The following is a 22680-nucleotide window of genomic DNA, read 5'->3' as shown; positions in this document are numbered from 1 at the left end:
AACACTTTTAAATTAGCATAAAGTTTATGCCTCCATATATATGTGTGTGTGTGTATACATACACACATAATATATGTGTGTGTGTATAGAATTCACACTAAAAAAGTTTATGCCTCCACATATATGTGTGTGGTATACATACTACACACATAATATATGTGTGTGTGTATAGAATTCACAGACTAAAAAAGAAAAAAAAAGACCTAAATTTAAATTATTCTATTCCATGACATGTACCTTCAAGGTGAAGGGTACTCAGCTTTAATTATAAGAAATTATTTTTTAATATAAAAAAAGATTTTTCTACCTTATCAATGTAGAATCAATGTATCTTCATTAGATCGCAAAGACATAAAATTCTAGACTAAAACCCAAAGTTCACTAGCTTTGGGTGTTTGTTTGTTTATCTTTTTGGTTTATTATAGAATTCTCAAACTGATTATTGTATTAGTCTTGTAAATACATTCCTCTAGAACAGACATAGCAGCATGTAGCTGAGTGATCTCTGATAATAAAAAGGGTGAAAAAACCCCAATCTCTTAAAAAATGCAATCTCCTTTTTTAAAATCACCAGGTAGAAATCATCATTATCATTTGCTGCTTGAACAATACTTTACGTTTCAGCATTTGTTACTATTTCTTCCATATCAAATTCTTGCAGAAAAACTTGAGGACTTAAACATAAGCAAAGGTCTGAATACAGTTTAGCTTTAGAAGTGTTATTTTTCTTTTAATGTATCTGTAGCAATAGGCAGATATGTGCTAAGGCTAACTGAAATAATTGCTGTGGGTTTCTGAACAGGGAAAGAACAGGGAAAACTTATTCTGAACTTACTAAAGCATAAATAGGTAATTTACCGCAAGAAAGTGTGTCCAGGGATTAATGGCAAAATTGCATCCACTTTTCTTCTGCTTAATGAGAACTATATTTGTAATCATTGTATGCAAAGTATGCACAACGTGCCAGCTCAACTAAGATGTAATGAAGAGGTTTAAGAAATACTAACATTGCTTATATGAAGTAACGGTCAGTTTATCTTTGTATTGAACGTGTCTGAAATGCAATGGCAAAAGCCTTTGGCATTTGGGACAATTTTCTAGCATCTTATAGCAATGAAGGTCTAGTCTTTACTGCCACATACTGTAACCTGCTGCTATTGGCAAGAAGCAGATTCTACACTGACCATGTTCTCCGGCTGCTTTTAGTGTCGCTTCAGGATGTGTCGATCCAAGGGGGTTACGCACAAATCGTCGCCGGCGCCGCAAGTCATCTTCCCAGTAGTCAAGGCGCCAGAACTCACGAGGACGACTACAATGAAACAGAGGAGCCACATATGTTAGCAATTATCAAACAGCATGGTAGCGCTGAATTTCTGCATAAAGCTCTCCTTGTTTGCACTGCTTTTGCCTTTTTTTTTTTTTAACCTCCCCCCTTTCTGCAATCTTTTACTTAGGTATGTCCTTGAAAATAACAATATCACCTTCCAGTCTAAGGAACTCCTTTCCCTTTTTTCTTGGAAGGTGAAATGAGCACTAAATACATCATTTTGAAATGAATTGCTGACAGTGTGATCAGTTTCCCCACACTCTAGTGGCATGTGCTCCGATTTCAGCCTCATTTCAGCCTCAGCAGGGCACCTTTCTCAGTGACTGCATTTATAAACCAGAATAGGGAAAAGGCTATTATAAATATGGTATAGCATTACCTATATTAATCAAAGTCTGTCCCCCTTCATTTTTCTTCCTAATTTGTGCCTTTTTGCACAAGGTCAGTAAATCATACCATGAATTCTTGGTCCAGAAAGTGTTAACTTTAATGAATACCTCAGTTACATGGTTAAGTATGTGATAATAAAATATTACTCTGTTTAGATGTGCAGGAATTTAATTAAAATAATCTCTTAAAATATTCATTACATTTAGCCCCTGAGGCTTAGAACAACACAAGAAAATGCATTTCTTTTCCATTTACTGTTTTTAAATAAACCATTCCAGAAGAGTGAAACAGCAATCTATTTTCGAGCAAATCAGATTGGATTCCTGGTTTATGTAGTTGTGTTTTTACATTTAATTAAAAACTACATGTTATGATGTGTAATAATTGCTATATTGAAGGCATACTTTTAAAAAATTACATCTAGAAAAGGTTATATCAAATTCATTATTTTCCATTGTATGCTCCAAATATATGTAGATCTTTTTAATATGGTCATATATAAGTGCCAGTTACTATCTTGTTAGATGATCAAGAATGAATGCCACTGTAAGACAGTATTTTAGCCCAGAGAATGTACAAAAAAATGCCAATTTCAGGTATAGCAAATAAACAACCAAAAAATGCCTGAAGCATAGAATAGCCATGATAGCCTGAAAACCTGTATGCCCAAATTAAAAAACACTGATTTTGTTTGTTAACATAGCTAATATTAAAACAATAGATGAAAATGCATATATATTCCATTCCTGGTCCAGGAGCTAATAGAAAGTATACCTGTCAACACTGACAAATGAATAGCCACAACTAATTTAGAGATCACAATGTTAAAAATACTTGGTATCTACATTCTTAGTTTTGAGGTCTAAAGGCAGAAATGAGTTTTATTTAAGGTAAATCAAGGTTTCAAACAAACATGGTAACAAATGCCAGAATAATTTGCATAACCCTACTCTCAAACACAATTTGTAGACATTAAAAATTGTGACTGAAAATAATCTTATAAAAATGGAGAGTGTCTTTGCATCTACCTTCATTAAAATCCTATGCCTTTTTCTATCACCAAAGAAAAGGCAGTGCTATTCTTCATCTTCCTGATTTCTTACTTTCAGAAAAACACTGAAGTATTGGAATCAAATGCCCCAGTATCTTATTTTCACACTTTGTGTGTGTTACAATCATGCTGAAATTTGAATGCTTTGATTATAAAATCCAATGATTTTGGATTAATTAACCAAACAAAAATTACAGAACACCGGAAGATTATGGGTTTATTCAAAGGTCGATTAATAACTTAAAATTCTCCATTAGTGATTACAGAAAAAAGGCAGAACACAGCTGGCTATGTGCATGCCTTTGATAGTCGTAGAGCATGGATAGGCACTTCATCATTCTGCCTTCCTACATTTATCTGTTAAAATTATTATCAAATATCAGCCAGGATGCAGTCGTGAATCACAGACTGCTCCTCGTCTTCAGGGGAATGATACAATGAGGGTCTATTCATCAGTATGGCAATCGGCACAAGTAATTAGTTCCCTAGACTGAGATCTCCTGCAAAGCTTATTTCAGTCAGCACCACAAACATATGACAATGAAAAGCTAATGGAAGCCGCTAAAATTTGTTAACCTCTTCTGCCATCAATCCTTCTGATATTCTGTGCTACAGTATTATGCAAAGATGGTAAATTATTAATTTGTCATTCATCTATCTTTCTACAGTTTTGATAGAATTAAGTGATGCCATTCTTCTGGACAACAATTACAATTATACTACATTACAAAACTATGCCAAAATTATTAGAAAAATAGGTAACTGATCAGGCACAAAGTATTATCCTGAAACATAATATATCTTTAGTCCCCTACTTTTATTTTCAGTTCGGGATACAAAATTTGCATAGGATTCCATCTCCTTCACCGGTGCACTGATTATTCACAAACAACAACGTATCAACTATTAAACTGTGTATTTGGGTATTTATAACTATTGGCAACCACTGTATTATGAGGTTAAAAAAAAAATCTACTCTCTACACATAGAAAAATATCCAACAAAAACCCACACAGCCAAAAATAAACACCTATGTTATCTAATTCTTACCAGTGAGCCATTTTTGAGAGCAGCTACTGGGACAAATGCATATTAGTACCAATATAAGCCAGTATACTACAGAGCTACTCTAGAACAACTAGCTTACTAGTAAGATTGATTAACCACTGCAGTCCCGTCCCCAAAAGGCAATGCTGTACCATGCAGACTTTGTACCTCTGCAGCCAGGGGGAGACAGACATAAATATTGCTCTGATTCGGGCAGAACTGACTGCTGAAGGACTGAAGGATTATGAAGCAAAGGGCCAAGTAAGCAGATATTGGGAACAGTATAGTGCCATCGACTACGGGGGACATTTGACAACAGAAGTTTCCGGCCCTACAATACAGGCTGCCATATGGACTAAAGGTGCTATATGGACTGGATCAATGAACGTAAGTACTCAATTAGTGTAAGTGCAAGAGCAACATTTCTCAGGGGATTGGGGATTTATGAATTATAAATCATATGATTTGCATGGATTTGTCAGGGTCCCCTCTAACATGATACACAGTAATTAGTGGTTCCTTGGTAACAATATTGACTGAATAGAAACAAAGCTTTGATATTAAATATTTTATTCAAATAGCGTAACCATTATATTGCTTTATTTTTCAAACGGTTCCCCAAATTACCAGGCTATGTACTCAGAATTGAGATAAAACCTTCCTCTCAATTCCCATGTAACTAACTAGATCATTACAATTGTACAGAGATGAGAAGAAATACAGAATGACCAATATAACCTGTATTCTCAGTACTTCGAGTGTGTCATGCAAAAGAAAAAGTCACTTCACTGTGGTCAATGGGAAGAAGCTTAAACGCTCACAGATCTTCATTCCAAGAACAAGAAACCTATTTTTCCTACCAGTTTCAAAGATTAACAAAACTGGAAATAAAACATACCAACTGGTGTACTAGTTTTATTACGGTGTTATAGCAAAGGAATTTTAGGTGTGGGAATTACCTATTGGTCCTTATACCCTATAGGAGATTTAAATCGAATTTAAGCAATAAAACGAGCGAATGATGAGAAGATCATGCGATTGCTGAAGAATTACTTCTTGTAACGCCTTATCCATTGTGTATTCAAGATATTCTGCTACCTCTATGACCACAGAAAAGAAGCAGTCAGCACGCTAGCATGGCTAGAAAAGGGACACTGCAAGGTGGGGAAGAGGAAAGAAAATGTAAATCTACAAAAGCAATAGTTTGAGAGGTCTTCGGGCTGTACTTAGGCCACCAGTTAATCGAGAATGAATTTTAGTATACCACAGAAGCATCCATTCGGATCCATAGATTAGTGAAGTACTAAATAAACAAACAGCACAGAAAAGAGAAACAAAGAAAAGGAAAGAAAGGCAAAAGCAGCACAGCATTATAGAAATCTTCTGCAGAGACAGAGGATGACTAGAGCTCTAAATGACCTCTTCTATCTAGAAGGCTATCTAGCCTTAAAGGCAAGAAAACCCACTCACACGAAAGACAATTGCAACAAACTTAAAAGCAGATGGAAACTAGCGTGTGTATGCCCTCGAAAAAATGTGTTGTTATGAAGACTTAGACCAGCACAGTCTGCTATTATAGTCTTTGCACAGTCTACTATTTAAAGAAAAACAGTTCTTGCTCTGCTGTATGGCAATTATGTACATTAAACACAGATATGAAACATTAGTCAACGTGAATTTTGTACTGCTAGAAATGATTGCACTGACACATCCGGAAGCCAAGGCTGTTCCCAGGCCACAGAACAAGAACACAGGTGGTGATCATGACATAAGCATAACACCTCATTCACATGCCCTAAACCTATGTGAAGATACCAAGATAAATTTCCAGATGACATACTCCTCATTGGAACTCTAACTGTAGAGTTAAGCAGATAAGTCAATCTCCAAACCTAATCACCCCTTGGTCTCTCCCCTAAGACCATCAGCAAGGCAATCAATCAGTGATGGCAATTTCTAAGGTGTAAATGCTCGAACACAGAGACCCAGGCTAAATTAGTTTCATAGGCAACGAAACACAGAGCGGCAACACCCCTTATTCATCAGTAACAACAGTATAGATTTGAAAGAAAACCTGGAAGGCGGCGGCTCTGCAATTTCTCCATCACTGACTGCAAGCCTACCACAACTTCTGGTTTTAATTTATTCAGCACTTTGGTTGCAATGGCTCATCAAATGCACAGTATCAGGTGCTACTTCCAAATTACATGAAAGAGCAATCATCGAACACAAATCGTGATGCCATATTTTTAAGAAAATGTATGCTGGATTATTTTAATGCTGTTCAGGAACATTTCTTGCTCTGTATCTAGGTAACTTTTGCTTCCATGTAAAATACTTCAAGAACTCAAGCCAGACATCTGCTGCAAGATACACAAACATTTTTCTCCAAAAAAAGAAGCAATAAGCATTCGCATTTGATTGTCAATCCAAAGATAAAAGTGCTGAAGTTTTAGAAAGTACTGCAGAAATCTTGATGGAGTACTGCTATCAGACTGCAGGGCATCATGTAATGTAAGAGACTGCTTTATCTTGCAAATTGAAATCCATTGCATTTTCATGCAGCTGGATGTCCAGAATATTAACTAAAATCTCTCATATTTTGCATGTAATAATAAAATGCAAGGTATCTTCCACTAACTGACTTGATAAAATGCAATTTCAGAAAGCAAGTAAAACATTTTTCTGAAGCCCTTCAATATTCTTGTAATAAGCTTTCACAAACTGTGATCTACAAAACCAAGTTACACCAGAGCACATTAATATCATTAGCTACATGTCTATAAGTACTAAGGTTTGTGCACATCCAGCTGTATTATTACTTTGTAACAAGATCAAAAATATCTAACATATTTTGGAAAATAAAACATTGAGCTTAATGATGGAAAACCAAACGCTGAAGACGCAACTTGACAAACAAGTTCTCAGCAGCAGTACCAAGTTCAGCATTTCATGCAGAGATCCCATGGACAAGTGTTTGTGTTGCCGTGTGGTAAACGTAAATCAGAGTACTGATGCAGTGGGGAAAATGACTGTTATTCAGTAAATCAGGTTCCTGATCTGATTCCCAACTTTGCATGTATTACCAAAGCACACAGGAAAATGTTTGATTAGTATTAAGTCAAAGTTGCCGTTAAAATATTACTTGGCCAGCTACACTCTATCTCAGTGTGTGTATTTCACAGCACTTCACTGATAATGTATCTACTTCAGAACATTAAAGATTAATTAACTCCTGATAAGTGCATTGAGATCTTTGGAAATGCTACCTACATTACCTATATTTTCTTCAATGGCAAAACCAGTTAAAGATCTTCTACTCTCCCTCCCTCAGTTGCATTCATGTAAGTATTTGTGCAGCCACACTAAACTGAATCACAGTAACAATCTGAAGTTATTAGGGTTCAATGTTTTTATTCTGTTTTATATTAGTAACCTGTTTCCATTGCAGTCTCACCAGCAACTATGTAACTAAAAATGAGGGAAAGAAATAAGCAGGTGAGAGGAAGGAAGGAAAGGATGAGGAAGAACGTCTTCGATATCAAAAAAGACGTATCATGTAATCATACTCAAATATTAGCAGAGTCTGTGCTTTCTCATGTTCTCTTAATTTTCCCCACACAGAGACATTCACATTCCATAGTTTCAGAATACAGACTTCCACAAATGGAAATAATTGGGAACCCTTAAGCGAAAAGCATCATGCACAGGCAGGCTCTTAATCTCTGCCACAGTCATTGCTGTAGTAACAGGAACTGGTCATAACAAAGGCCCAAGGCCACCGAGTACAACTTCTTTGGCATAATACCAATTATACAGAACATTAATGTAACCCACTAAATTAGCATAGTCTATTTGCTTCTTCTAACCCTTCTCCAAGAAAACACTTGACTTTGTCTATAAAGGATTTTTTCCTAAAAGGACTTTTGCCTTTATCTGTGCTTCAATTTTATCAAAATGGGGTGGGGTGGGGTGTCTTGTGTTTCCAGAAGAGAAAGTAGTGCCATTCTTCTTCACATCTTTCAGAGGAAAGAGATGTGAAAAGCAGGGTATGAACTTCAGGCACAACGTCTACATGGACTTAGCATAGAGCTGTCACTCTGAGGACCTCTGCATGGTTGTAGGGGACTTTTGTACAGTTTAAACCTAATGTACTTCCAGCATAGAGGAAAAAAAATGGGAACGTCAGTAAGGGAAGCATGTCTTAACAGATGTTTCATGCTATTTCCCCATATAAACAAGACGGTACAAACAGCACAGATCTGTAATTCCTAGATTTGCATTTTAAAAACTGGTAGAAACGCTGTTCATATGCTTTTATACAGTAAATAGTTCGGATATTATCTCTTTGTCTCAACCACCCATTAGACACTGCAGCTACAATTCCCCACCCAGGCCTCCTGATCTCTGTGTTTTGAATCATACCAAAAATCCATTCCCATCTAACTAGCTTGCAAAACAAAACCAGAAGAACAATGCTAATTTCAGATATCACAGAGACTCTCTTCTGCATTGACAAGCTTTGAATTCCTCATTTAAAAAGCAATCCAGAAAAAATGTTGACTGTAAATGTTTCAGTCTCCCTTTACACATTATAAAGCACCATGTCAGGGTAAAGACAAGCCCGCCTTTAAGGTGTTGCTGTCCTATAGATGATGGTATTATTAACCTCCAGTTTAAAAACAGCTCTGTTTATGTATGAGTTTATGTATGCTCCTCTTTGATCTTTATTAACCCTTTGGTGGCTAACCACAGCCCCAGCTTTTTTGGAGGAAGCATTCTTTGAAGTGCTGGCATTCCAGTGCACACTGATACTTCAAAGAGGGCTCACTTAAATACATGATACGGTACTAATCATGTACTCTGCAACCACTACCACTACTTTATCTTGGACTGATATTATTTTGATAAATAAAAATAAAGCTGCACTTTAAAAGACAGTCACCTTAAGACACAGCTCAATTCTTGTTGCATTTCTGTCAAGATTAATTACAAAATAACTGAAAAATACTCCACTTCTCTATCAGAAGTTAACATGAAAACTTTCTTCTGGCTTTGAGCAAAACTAGTTCAGACACGACTCAGACATGGAAGAATGAATGTATAGCAAATTTGCAACCGGATGCTTCAGCTTACTTGCTCATAAATCTTTCCAGATCTTGCACATCCTACACCTGATTGCAGTCAACAACTTTTAATTTGTTTTTCAAAATAACTACAGTTCATTCAGATCCCATAAACTGCTATTCATATTGAAAATAACAATAACTACCATAATATAAAAAAAATAGGTACACTGCATCTCACTGGAGTTTTTTTGCTGTTTGTCTGATAATGCGGAAATTTAGTCTGCAGTACTTAAGTCATCCCTTCCTTGCCAAAATGAACAACAGAATATAAGAATATAGGTTGGAGGATATATAATAAAGGAGCCAGCTGAAACTCTATCTCCTTAGCCATTCCTACTGGTTCTGATGCTTTCACCTTAAACACATGCATAGAAAGGACCTATATATTTTCTCACTAATTACAGCATCAGCAGATTTTCTGTTAGGAATAAAGTACGTTGAAATATTATGACTCATTAATACTTTCCAGTAGCTTGGCATTTAATATTATAATCTTTCAGCATTTCTGGATATATAGATCAACTTGATATATAATCAAAACAAGAAAATCTCCTCAGATCTGTTATTTCGATTGCATATTGTTCTGACCCCAAAAGTATTAAACACAGGAATTACAGTAACACTTTTTCCAAAAATCTTAGATTTGACCTGCACCAAACATTTCCGCTTCACTGCCATCTCTTCTAGAAGAAACAGGATGAAATCACATTCCCACATATCTGCACTTTAAGAGCTGTGGCTAACCTGTATCCTTTTTTTATAGCTCTCTTAACAGCTGGATACTTTTCTTGCTTCCATAAAAATGTAATAGTGCACCCCTCTGATTCAGCAAATACTTTTCTGCTCCATGTTCTTCTAAAGTTAAATTTTTTTTCTTTTGTATATATATTTTCAGAGTCCTTTGCCAGAAAGGTCTAAACTAATTGTTCCAGGTCCACAGCATGTTTGGCTACTGTAAAACAGTATCTTGGAAAAGGTGTTATCAATTCAGACTGCAGGTTAGGACACTGAAGTCTTAGAGACACCCAGCTTCAACACTACCTGCATTTCTCCTACTCTCCAATATAACTAAAATCAAAGCTTACGCTAAAAAACCCAAACTTAAAACAAAAAAAACAACCAAAACCAAATAGAACCACCCTTGAAGCATGATTTAAAGGCTAACACTTCTATCAGAGATTTAATTCAGGATTTAAAAATCTGAGGAGGGCAAAAATCTGGGAAATGCCCTCATTGCGTGATGATTACGGGAACATATGTAAGAAAGAGTTCAAGTAACTGCAAACATTGTATTGCTCTCTGAGACAGGAAACAATAAGTACAAGGCAGCAAGACTGCTAAGAAGCACATGGAGCAAGACTCCTAACTGTTACCATACTAGTGTAGCATAGTCAGGAAACAACAACAGGACTCAAAAACCTTTAAAAAGGTTTAACTTATTAAATATATTTCTCCTTTGAAAGCCTTGCAAAAGGTGTCTAAAAATAAAAACACAGCACTGAATTACGATGAAGCACCCTTTCCTGGACCACACAGAGAATACTGTATTTACTCAATCTTTAAATGAAGGAAAAAGTAGCCTGAAAATATACCTTTATCTTCTATCATATGTGGTCAGCAAACCAGGAGACAAAAGGTTGGCAATTAATAGGCACCGCACAGACGCAAGTTCAAAACTGTTACCTGACACAGTCTGCAGGTGAAGATGCTGCCTGTGAACTGCTCTTTGCAAGGTGGTAGCTATCAGCTCATACCAAGTCCCGGCAGGTGGCGTAAAGAATACTGCTTCACACTTATCTACTGCACAGTCTGCAAGAACTTGGTGTGAAACCGCATGTACACTATACTACTGAGGATGGAGAAGCAGCATTAAGGTATAGACATTAAGGTCTAGACAGGCAGGAAAAATATTCCCAAGATGAGGAGTTGATGTGAGAGAATAAGCTAACAAAAAGTTGGAGTCTCCATTTGGAAAGGTGAAAGTGCGTATTTGGGGCCAACATCAAGAGGTAGGGGGCACTTTATAGTTTTTTCTGCGCATACCCATCATTGTCATCCTATATTTAGATAAATATAGTACTATTTCATGCCTGCTTACTCAGTGCTAATTTGAGCTCGCCTAAATATCTGCAGCTTTAATCACCCATCCTATCAAAGCTAGCTGAAGCTACTGAACTGCTTCCTGAGATCCACTGATGCCCCAAGGGTCCTAAAGGTTCTGAAGATAGTTACTAGCCCCCTCTGAAAATCACACCTATCCTCTGGATACATTAATGAAAGAGAAGTGCAGAAACCATCCTTATTAACGTTACGAAAGTTACCAAAGAACTACTTGCAGTAAAGCATAAGCAATGTTAGAGTGCTAAACCACCCAAGGTTCCTTTAATACAGTAATTCAAGGGCTTAGTCTAGGAGAAAAGCTTGCACGGTGGCACGTAAGAAGCAGCTGATTGAGAAGATGTAAACTTCTTTTCTATAGCTATTTTAAGAGAGAAATCTAGCAACGGATAACTTGGTAATGAACATTTGGACCGAGCAATACGGAGACATTGCAATATTCTTTCCTCCACATAGCCTTACTTTACACTCAAGACTAACAGCGTTAGCATTTAAATCCAACATTATAGAACAGGATTGATGACAAAGATTGTAAAATGAAAGCTTAAGAAGAAACAAACCAGGAAATGTTTCCTGTTTCATTTCAGTGATTTAAAAATGAGCATAGCCCCCCCAACTTCTTTCCCCTTTGTGTTAGCATCCATAGAGACACATGCTAAAAGACAATGAAGCTTTTTCTTCAGGGGAGCTATTACCTCTCTTGACAAGGTTTCCAACTTTTCCCCTCTTCAGCCAGCTACTCTTTTATTTGCTTTTAAGACAAATTTACCAGCCATCTCAGCAACAATAACTCTGAGTTTCAAGTCAAATGTGAAAAACAAACAAACAAACAAACAAAACCTCAAAAAAACAGTAGGAAATACAACATAACTCTTTAGGTTCTTTCCTAACATTGAAACCACTTTCTCAATATTAAGCAGTTCTTCTCAACACAGCAATCCCATCACGGGGGAGAATGAAATGGACACAGCACTGTCACTCACAACTGGAAACGATAAGCCATTTGCAGCATGTCCCACAGCCACTCAGCATCACTAAGAAATGCCCCCATCAGAGAGGAGAACTGAGCAATCTGTGGTAACTCACACTGGACTGCACCCAAACCGCATCACTCCAGCAGTGCCACCAACCGCCCGAGGGACTCCCTGTCCCCTGCAGAGGAGGGACATGAATGTACCTGCTGCATAGAAAGAGCACAGAAATGGCTGTACCTTTCCTCACCAAAAGTCTACCCCCAAATTCTGCATCCAAAAACGTCAGTGGTGGCTTAAGTGGTGGCTTAAGGAAGAGTAAGATCAAACTGATCATGTACAACTTCTCCCCTAATACTCTGCCAGTTTCCAACTATTTTCAGCTCAGGGGATTTCCTGAGTCTAATGTGGTTTGCCTATTTATACTCCTTCTTCCTCCTAACGTATTTCTCTTCCAAGTACTCATCCACAGTGGAGAAACAGACTTCAAACAAACCCAAGTATCAGTGGCCTCAACACCCAAGTTCAGACCTTGGGAAGAATTACTACAGTGAAAAATAACAGGCTGGGACTGTGCCAATTTCTGGGAATTTCTGTTCTAATGTATCGCTTAGGCACCAAGGTAAAGAGTTTTAAGCAGCACAGGCAAACCTTAGTTTCTGGACTACAGAATTCCATCTGTGCGTGTATAAATCAAGTATCTATATAGTATGTGATACTGTTAACATTCATGAAAAACAATAGTAGGGACACTGAAGGGAAAAAACCTTTAGGTACTAAAGAAACTCCTAACAAAACTATAAATTGAGTATTTAAAACCTCGAATGCAAATGGAAGAGCAGAACATTTCTCTGTAACAACCACACAATTCTCCACATTTTTTGCTGGAGATGTTAATTTTTGTTTTATGTAAATTCTTCAGAGAGATTATTTAAGACCATACCACTGTTAAATTATTGTGCAGATACTTATAAACATAATTTAGGTATATTGCATCACAATGCACATTTTCTTCCTTGAACATAATCTTCCTCCTGCATATATAAACTCTATGTGTAATTATCTGTAAAGTCACACCTTTCTCCATTATTCAGTTTTAGAAATAATCATGTATTATCCCTGCTAAACTAAGGTAACTTCTTTTTTTCAGTAGCCTATGATGAAAAAATTAAAGAACCCAAACATTTCAACACAGTATATAATACAACTTCTGCAAGAAACCTTGTTTACAAAGTTTGTTAAATCCATCACAGAAAACACTCTTAAAAAAAAATCACGGTAAAGAATTGAGAAGCGTATTTTTTTGCAATTAGCTTCTCTGCTGACACAAGAGTCAATTCAGACTGACACTCAAAATTGAGAAAAGACTGTTTCATTTCGTCATGAAAATTGAATGTTTTCACTTTTCTTTTCGAAATAAAAAGCCCATATATTTTGTAAGAGATTTCAAGGATAAGATAAAGTGAAAAGTTTTCCATTGCTGTATAAAACATTAATGTTTTCAGAAGACAAACCATTCTTCACATTTTGGGAGGAAGATGAATTCAGTTATTAACGAAATGAACAGAGCCCTAGAAAAGAATAAAAAAATACTAATTTACATGCAAACCAGTTTGGTTTTTTTAAAGTCACTTATGAATTTTAATTTGGACTGTTTCAATTACTGAATATATACACAGCTACTGGTACTACATTTTTCAACTAAAAATTAAAAATACAGTAATGAAAACAATGGCAAAAGGACTCAAATAAAACCTGATCTTTTGCTACAACTTCTCAAGGTCACAGGATTCATTTTCAGTATCATGCACCATTAAAATTTACTTTGTTGTACTAGTCACTAAGAGGGATAGAGAATATGGTTTTCACAAAAGGGATGGCTTTCATCTAGACTTTCACCCTCTTTATAGGGAATAACTTTGCTAAACTTTGGAAATGAAATACATGTGTGAAGCTATACGGGCAAGCAGCAAATCACAGCAATAGCTACAGATTACTTACCAAACCATATGATAGAAGTAACCAATCTTTGATACTAATTGCTGCAAGATGGTATTTTCCCCAAAAATTTCCCATGAGGGCAGGGGGCAGCGATAGGAGAAGAGACAGACTGACAATCATCACAGAGATTACAGCACACTGTATGGGATTTGGGGATGAGAAATTAACACATTAACAAATGTAACGGGTTCTTTGGCTGAATTTATTCTGTGACGTGAATTCAATGGCTTTTGAATGTTTCTTAAGAAATAGGTCTGTGCATAATTCTGCTTGCCCAAAAGTCTTCTATGGTATTATTTTAATTTGTTTACTATATTTTAATAATTTGTAATAAAATTTCACAAGTCAAAGTTACCTATGTTAAGAGAACTTTAACTTTTCCACATAGAAGCTGTTGCCCAAAGTATTTCTTTGGTTATCTCTTAACAAAGCTGCCAAGTATGGCCACGTTGAAGGCTTTGGAAGTTCACAGTCTGTATACAATCAGTAGGTGTTTGCTAATGGTAAAACACCTTTGAAGATGCTGCCCATCCTTCCCTAGGTCGTTCCTCTCAGATTGGCCCCCATCACACTTCTCATATGCCCAGATCATGAGCTCATGTGCGTCAAACCCACTGAGAACAGTCTTAGTTCCTGTCCATTACAAACATGCATTATTCCCACCGACCAGAGAACAATTCCTCTAGTCCAGAATTTTATCTACTTAAAAAACAAAACAAAAAAAATCTAAACTTTCTCTGAAATAGCTACTGCAGAAAGATCGAGAGACATCGGGACAAAGAAAGTTGCAGTTGTCTTTCACCAGTGCTCTCTACGTCCACAACAACATAAGCAGCACGAAGGAGGAAATTATTTCATCCAGATACAGAAGAGACAAAGAGCCTATGAGACAACAAAGAAAGCATCTAAATGTGGAAGCCATGGAAGATAAATATGTGAGAGGGGACGGATTATGCGTACATGATCTGCTGGTGATCAAGCAGAGAAAAGAGGACAGAGTTGGGAATCAGTAGGACAAGAGGCAGAGTAGAGAAGGGGTGGCACAAAACCAGGTCTGGCTAGGACAAAAACCCGGGAAAAGCAATAAAAGGTCAAAAAAAGAAGTCTGATGAAGAATTAATGGGGACAGAAAATGCAGGCAGGCAAGAGCAGGAAGAAGGTGGGGGAGGGGAGAGGGAGAGAGAGAATATTTCTTCTGTAATGTCCTTATTAGGACATTACAGGTGATCCTGATTCTATTGCTCCCTGAAAATTGGACTTCATAATCTTAATACTGTCCTACAATATCAGCCTGGTGCTCATTTGTTATTTTTCTTAAGAGAGGAGGTGAAGTAGTATGTATATTTAACACATAGTGCTTCCACTTCCAAAATTTCCCTGTCATGAAGTAATCTTGCAGCTGCTTCTTAAAACAGCACAGATCTCAATCATACAAGTCATGGGCTATATAAAAGCCAGGCTGGCCAAAAAAAAAAAAAAAAAAAAAAAATACACCACCACCCCCCCAGCTAAAATCACATCTTAGCATCTTCAGCAGCAGTAGCAACAGTTTCATGAAAGTTACCAAATGAATCCATCCAAAACTGTGAACTTTTTAATGATGTCACTACAAGGTTCTTTAAGTGAGGACAGATAACACTGTGCTTATGCTGCCTTTTAATGTTTGAATCAGAAGCCTGCTGCCATACTCAGACACACACTGCAGTAAGGCAAAACTGGAAAATGTTTTTAGGAACACAATGCAGAAATAGTTAAAAAAAAACCAACCCACAAACCAAAAAAACGCTAACAAACTTTAAAATTGCTTAATGAGGGCCACAAAGCACATTAGTACAGGTATTAAACAGAACTGCAGTTCCTGGTTCCCAGTTTTGATATGGCCATTCTTTCAGCTGTCCTTAAAATGACAACCTCTCAAATATTTATTTTTAAGGGTATATCAAGGACTCGTAAGCATCAAAGTTGAATGCTACAATTTTCTTATTCTTTAAAAGTTTAGGAACAAAAAACATTTGCCTTACTAGGGTAGAGAGAGTATTCAGAGGCTATTTGCTGTGTTCATAATTTAGAAAATTTTGTTTCAGTAATCAAACTTTAACCCTGCTATTTAGAACCAGAGACCATAAGAGACGTATAATAAAACCCACAGATACAAATGGCATGATAAATCCAGTAATTAACACTTTGGGGGTTTGTTTTTTTGTTTGTTTGGTTGGGTTTTTTATACATAAAATTATATATTCCTTTATTAAAAAAGAAAAAGTATTCTTGCATTGCTAGCATCACTGTACTGTGAAATAGCATTTTTCCCCTTAAATACACTATTACCCACAAGCATATGCTTTGTGTTACTAAGTATCATTAATAAGGAAGTTGCCTTAAAGCCCATTCAAGTAACAGGTCAATATTCCTAGATCTGACATACAAAAGGACTTCTAAAACCAAGCTTGTCAATTTTTTTTTGTTTATTTTATATCTATTTTTTGCTCTTGTTCACCCTCCTTTGAAGTTAGTCTTCAAAGCTTCAATATCAATTGGAATGCAGCATTAAGGATTTTACGACACTATGCTACTTAAACTTTTATTGTTTTGTTGCGAAATCATAATCAGAAGGATTAAGCTCTTGTATTTGGCTTTTTGTTTATCTTTTCTTTTTTTTTGTAATTTACTTTTTTTTTTAATTCCAATTCCAACATGCCATAAATCTGTAGCATGCCCCTTTTAGTCTTCGCACATAGACAAAATAATGCAGTTTACACTTAAACATGCTCAAGAAAAAAAATTAACATTCTTTATCATTTTCTAGCAGAGACAGTTAATACTCTCAGGCTACATTAATAGAATCTTTCTGCCATTGTAGAAAGTTTGATAGCACTCTTATTTCAATGTCTGAATTTTTCTCCTTTTTTTGACAAAGACAAATGATTGCCATCAATCAAGATCCAATCGGGTATACACAGAGTCAAGCAAATGCATCACTCTTTACTGGTTTTCCTGCTATTTGTGCAGGCTTTGCTCCATATTATTTTATAGAATGATCAAAAAAGCAGCCATAAGATAGATCATTCACACCCACTGTAAAATTAACTTTCATGAATAATGAGAGTTTTAAACCTCAGATAATGTATATGTTATACAGAAGATATTGCTGGAGTTCATTTCTGGCTACAGATTATGTAAATGATACTATATGACCTTTATCATTACAAACAGGACATGCAAAACACATATTATTTCATACATCATTCTAAAGCAAGTCAGTACCTAAAGGAGAACCAGTCATTTATAATGTTCATGGTGAAGTGCTAAGGTTGCAAGAAAATGATATGAAGATATTTTTGACTACTCCTCCCCCTTAACCTGTTACTTATGTGCTCTAAACATATTAGAAGTAACAAAATAAAGTTTATCCCCCATTTTTTTTTTACAAGAAAATTAGTATTTTGTTTCTTGATAGAAAGATTGTTTATCTCAAGACTAAACTATGCTGATAATAACTATTTATATCAAAGCCAATGATTTTAAATTAATAGTAATACATAGAGCTATATTTATATAAAATGAATAAGTAGTTCCATTTTTTAATGTAAAACAATATTTTAAATCACTTTCCTTATGTTATTTCCTTATTACCAAACAATAAGCTAAGCAAAGTTAAATTGCTTAAAGATTTCCCAAAGATAAAAGGTACCATTCACCGTGAAGGCTAGACAGTACATACACATATGGAATCAATGATGAACTCTAGGAAAGATCTAGCCAACCAAGCAACGTTCAGACTGTGTTGTTCCAGACTTCTCTTTTCTGCACCAATGAGGAACAAAAAAGAGTATGAAATTATACAAAATTATGTATAAACATTGATTTTTATATATATATATATATGTATACATTGAAGTGTCATATAGCCATCAAAGAAATGCCTATTCCAAAACATGAAGTCTTTGGTATGAGCAAGCAATAAAATGAAAAGTTCGGTTAAACTGAATGCATATTATTCTTATGTCAGGAAGTATACTGTGCCACACAGTTTACCAGTTCCTATTTCTCAGTATCTTTCTTACTTTCAAACCTGTCTACCAGTTCTTTCATCCGGTCCTAATAGAGTCGTATTTTTCTGATAGATAGGTTCAGTAGCTTCTGCTGATCTACTGGATCACATCACAGCTTTAGATACTGATCATACACAATGCTTTACATAATGACAAGAGAGGATTTTGTTACATCCCCAATTTATTTCACACTCTGGTACCGCTTCTCCAGTACAAGTACACTTGTAACACTTGTCCTTAAATCTCCACAGTCTTTCACCACAATGGACTATTCCCCTTGCTACTTGGGTAGACGATCTCTTTTTATTGCAGACATCTGAAGGCACATAAGGGAAAAGATGGCTGGAAAAGATAACTCTGCAGTCTTCAGAGAAGAGCAACAGAGATATTACAGAACCCAAATAACACTGGGCATCTCATCTGACTTTTCACAGATGGTCACTGATACTGTATTTCTCATCTTCTCAGTACCAAGTATGAAATCTTGGACTCCAAACTGAAGAACTGCTGAATATCCAGAGCAACACTAGAAGTCAATAGAGGCTTTACTCTTTAAAAAGTGTACTATGGCCAGATAATTTGGAAACCTGGCAGAGGACACTTATGACACCAATCTCTTCTGTGTCCCAGTTTGCCATCTGTAAAATGGGAATAATTATGGTCACTGTAAAAAATTGCTCTGAAGATTTGTGAAGTCAGATGCTATAACAGAAGCACTCTAGAAAAGCCCACAGGCTTCTATATTCAGTATAGAATATAAATCTACTTCACAGTGTTAGAAACAAAATAAAACTTTAAAGTGAAGAAGAAAATTTTACCTCAGCAAGCAAGAGCTGGGCTACTGACTGAAATCCAAGCACAAACATTTGAATAGCTGCTTAGCAGTTGTCATTCTGTGCACTAAATGTTACAATGGTCCCCTGAGAGCAACAGTATGAAACTCTCCAATTAAAAACTGCTTCATAATACATGCAGGGCCAAAATATGGTTGAATAAGTAATGCAAGTTCTGACCCTCACTAAACTTTTGAGGTCTTGACTTTGGAACTTTAACAACTCTGTCAACATAGGGAATTGGGGTCGAGAGTAGATGCATCTGTCTATCTGTCCTCCCCGCTTTGGAGAGACAGAAAAGAAACAGGGGCAGAAAACAGAAAAGGTAGAACATAATAGAAATTAGCTATCACCCGGAAAATCACAGGCAGTCTAGATTTTGTAGAAATCATCACCAAAAAAATCAGCTTTATGAAAGAAGATAAGCTTCTGGTTGGATGGATTTTATCATAGAACACTTCCTGCCTGTTTAAGGGAACAGTTGCCTGCAGCCATCCTGATCTTTGCGTGCTGCATTTTTTAAAACAAAATTTGTACAGCAATTTTCTTCAGAAGGGTCAAGCCAGGGCAGACATCCCTGTACGATACTCAGAACTTCAAAACTGCAGTTGAACTGCTGTGGCCCTTCTTCCACACACTTTAACAGGCCAGCACCCTTATCGAACCCACCTGAGAATCACCAAGAAATTCTGTCCTAACAGACTTCCCAATAGTATCACTGACATAAATACACAGCCAGGATGCAGTTCAGCAAAAACAATACAAAAACACATTTATATGTCAAATTGCTATGTAGCCTTATCTCACAGAAGCTTACAGCTGCATCTTCAGGCTAATATATACAGTTTATACCTGCATAACTAGAACGTAGAGTTTTCCTTTCTCCCTTTCCCTCAGAGGCAGTTCCGTAAGTACTTATGGGATACAGGTATCCCTCACCTCACCTTTCTCTGAAGCCATTGCTTTCATCAGCTGCAGCTCTCAATTTCCAGAGCCCTCCGTTATTTTCACCCCCATTTCATGTCCCCCATTCTCCTCCTGGTCAAGAGTCCTTCTGGCCATCTTCATGTCCCTTCCCACCAAGAAGGGAATGCCTTTACACACCTCCTCTTCCTGCTTTTCTTGCCATTTCTTTCCAAAATCTAAAATTGTACTGTGGAGTTGCGTAGTAGAGGCACTGTAGTGCGGAAATATGGTAATTTAGGTTGTCATTGACTAGTTTTCTGTTTGTCTTTTACTGGGTCACTTGAAGCCAACATACGTGCTAATCAGACACCAGGAGTTCCACGTACCACTCATTTTCCCCTCTCCAGTTTCCTAATTACCTCTGAAATATTAGTGTTCTAATCAGTCATGGCTATCACGCTTCTCCATAAAGCAACTTTAGCCGTTCTGCCAGAGCCACAGTCGAATCAGTGGCAACATCATTTACCCTGACCAACAGCACCCAAAGAACAAACCCGAGGGAAGAAAACAGAAAACTCTCTTCAATGCAAGACATAAGCTAATCAGCAGGGCTGAATTACAGATCAAATAGTGAGGACAGCACTGCGTATTGTAAATATGTCTTAACTCAACCACTGTGAAGAAAACAACCTTCTTTTTTGTTTTCCTTCTCCCAACCATGTTCTGAATGCATGAGAGTAAGCATATCTCCAAAATCATGTCTGCATAAAGCATTGACATAAATCGGGTATTTCCCCTCCATTTCTTAAGTGCAATTCCCAGCAACTGTCCTGTTTGCATTAGCTAGAGCAAATGCAAATATCCCCTCAAAGATGGAGATACTAATCATTTTCTAATACATGCACCTGAAAAAACCCAAACCAAAACAAAAGATGGAGCGCAAAAGACAAAAGAAGCAGAAATAAGGAAAATAATCAGTTTTACTTCTGAGCTATGCTTTTTTTTTTCCTTAACAATTTCTTCATATTTTCCTTTTCACTAGCATCCTAAATCTTTAGTGGCCTCTCTTTCAGATGGTTTCCTAATATGTTAAATGCCTCATAATTATACATATACTTAAAAATATTGTGCCATTGTAATTTACTTCTTTCAGATGGTTTCCTAATATGTTAAATGCCTCATAATTATACATATACTTAATAATATTGTGCCATTGGGTAATTTACTTAGTAGAGGTTGTGCAGAATTTGCCTTGCCTATATTATAAATGCAAAGTCAGTACAATAAGAGATAAATTAAAGATAACTATTTTTGTATTTTGTCTTTAAATTGTATCAAAATATCCCTGCTCCTCAGTTTGAGCAGATAAAGGCATCAGATATTCCAATGCAAGAGAAAAACATATTATGTTAGATTTAAAAGCATAGTTATCTGAAACAAAATTGGCCACTCAGTATGAAACAAATTAATGATGTCATGTAATGACAGTATGCTTAAACCAATTCTACTTTTTTTTTTTTCTTTTTGAAGCCTTGCCTTCTACTGTTTAAGGAAGAGAAACTTGTACTGTCATCAGTTCTGTTCAAACAGAAAAACTGCAAAGCCTAAACTCTTACACAAAAATAACACACTCCGAACACAAAAATAATTTACATAGTAAATTATAACATACTTGCAGGACCAACTGAGGGCAAAAGTTACCTTGGTCAGGGAGAAAGGCATAAGAGTTCAATGTCTGGCTTGTTCTTTGACCTAAACAACTTTTAGATTGATGTCTAACAGCACATTCTACCATAGAGTAAAAATAAGAGTTTATATTTCTCAATATTGCTTGCTTCCTTGTTTATATATTTCAGATTTTTGACCAAACAGAAGATATGTAATGACTTAATCCCAAAACTACTTTTCAAATGGTACTATGTGTATATCACGTAATTGAATCAATAAATTTTCATGGCCCAATGTTTACCTTTTGCTGTGGAATGAACTGTAGTACAAGAACTGGTTACAGCCATTATACTGCTAATGTGGCAAATACTATGGAGTCAGTTTGAGTAAACTCTACAAGGTTACAAGGTCAAAATAAAAGACTGCATAATTTATCAGATCAGGCAAATCATTTTGAAAGTACAGACTTAAGTGCGGCATTAGCCTGAGATTACCGCCTTTCATGAATAAAGGTTAGAATCAATGTTTATTCAGTCATACTATAGATGGCATGTCCTGTATAAACTTCATTCATTTAAAGAAATCCTTCCTGACACTGTCACTATTTAAAACAGTGGAACATAAGTAATGCATGCTGTTCTTTTAGGATTACTATCCAAAACCATCTAACATTGTTGATCTTTCAAAATACGAAGTCCTAGATAATCAAAAAATACCTCAAGTAACACTATCCCTTGCAGTAATGGGAACAGTTTTTACTTCCACAAGGTTTGTTGACAAATTTAGTCACAAAAATAATGCAATTATAATCACCTCTACGTAATATAAGCTTACTAAAATATGCTGCGATATCTTTTCATGGCATATGAATAAGCAAAAAACCTAAGGAAATCAGCATGAAGGCCACCTAAAAGCCATGAAATTTCTGACTTTTTTTTTTTCAAAATTTTACTGCTAGTCTCAATTTCTGACCACTTTTACTTTTGGCCTCAGCATTATAACATTAATGGCTTCCTGTTCATGGTGCTGTTCACCAGTTGAAAATTCAGCACAGTTTTAGCAAGATGAGCTATATGAGTAATGGAGAATAAAAAAGCAAAATAAAATCTATTAAACCAGTGAGAATAGAACCTCTGAATGCACAGAACCTAAATTGTTTTAAACTGATTCTTTTTTCATGACTGTTG

At 36.2% G+C, this 22680-nt stretch overlaps 1 protein-coding gene across 1 annotated transcript in view; it reads right to left on the bottom strand.

Moving 5' to 3' along the window:
* The window catches only part of LRBA (LPS responsive beige-like anchor protein), a 423640-nt gene that overhangs the window by 197124 nt on the left and 203836 nt on the right, over window positions 1–22680 (bottom strand). The window contains exon 37 of the mRNA XM_009280244.2: window positions 1185–1309. Within this exon, the coding sequence (XP_009278519.1) occupies window positions 1185–1309 (125 nt within the window). The remainder of the gene's footprint in view (window positions 1–1184; window positions 1310–22680) is intronic.

The sequence above is a fragment of the Aptenodytes forsteri genome, unplaced genomic scaffold (genome assembly GCF_000699145.1).
Source record: "Aptenodytes forsteri isolate BGI_AS27 unplaced genomic scaffold, ASM69914v1 Scaffold227, whole genome shotgun sequence".
Lineage (NCBI taxonomy): Eukaryota > Metazoa > Chordata > Aves > Sphenisciformes > Spheniscidae > Aptenodytes > Aptenodytes forsteri.
Note: the sequence above shows the minus strand (reverse complement) of the source record. Positions and strands in the feature narration are given on the sequence as shown.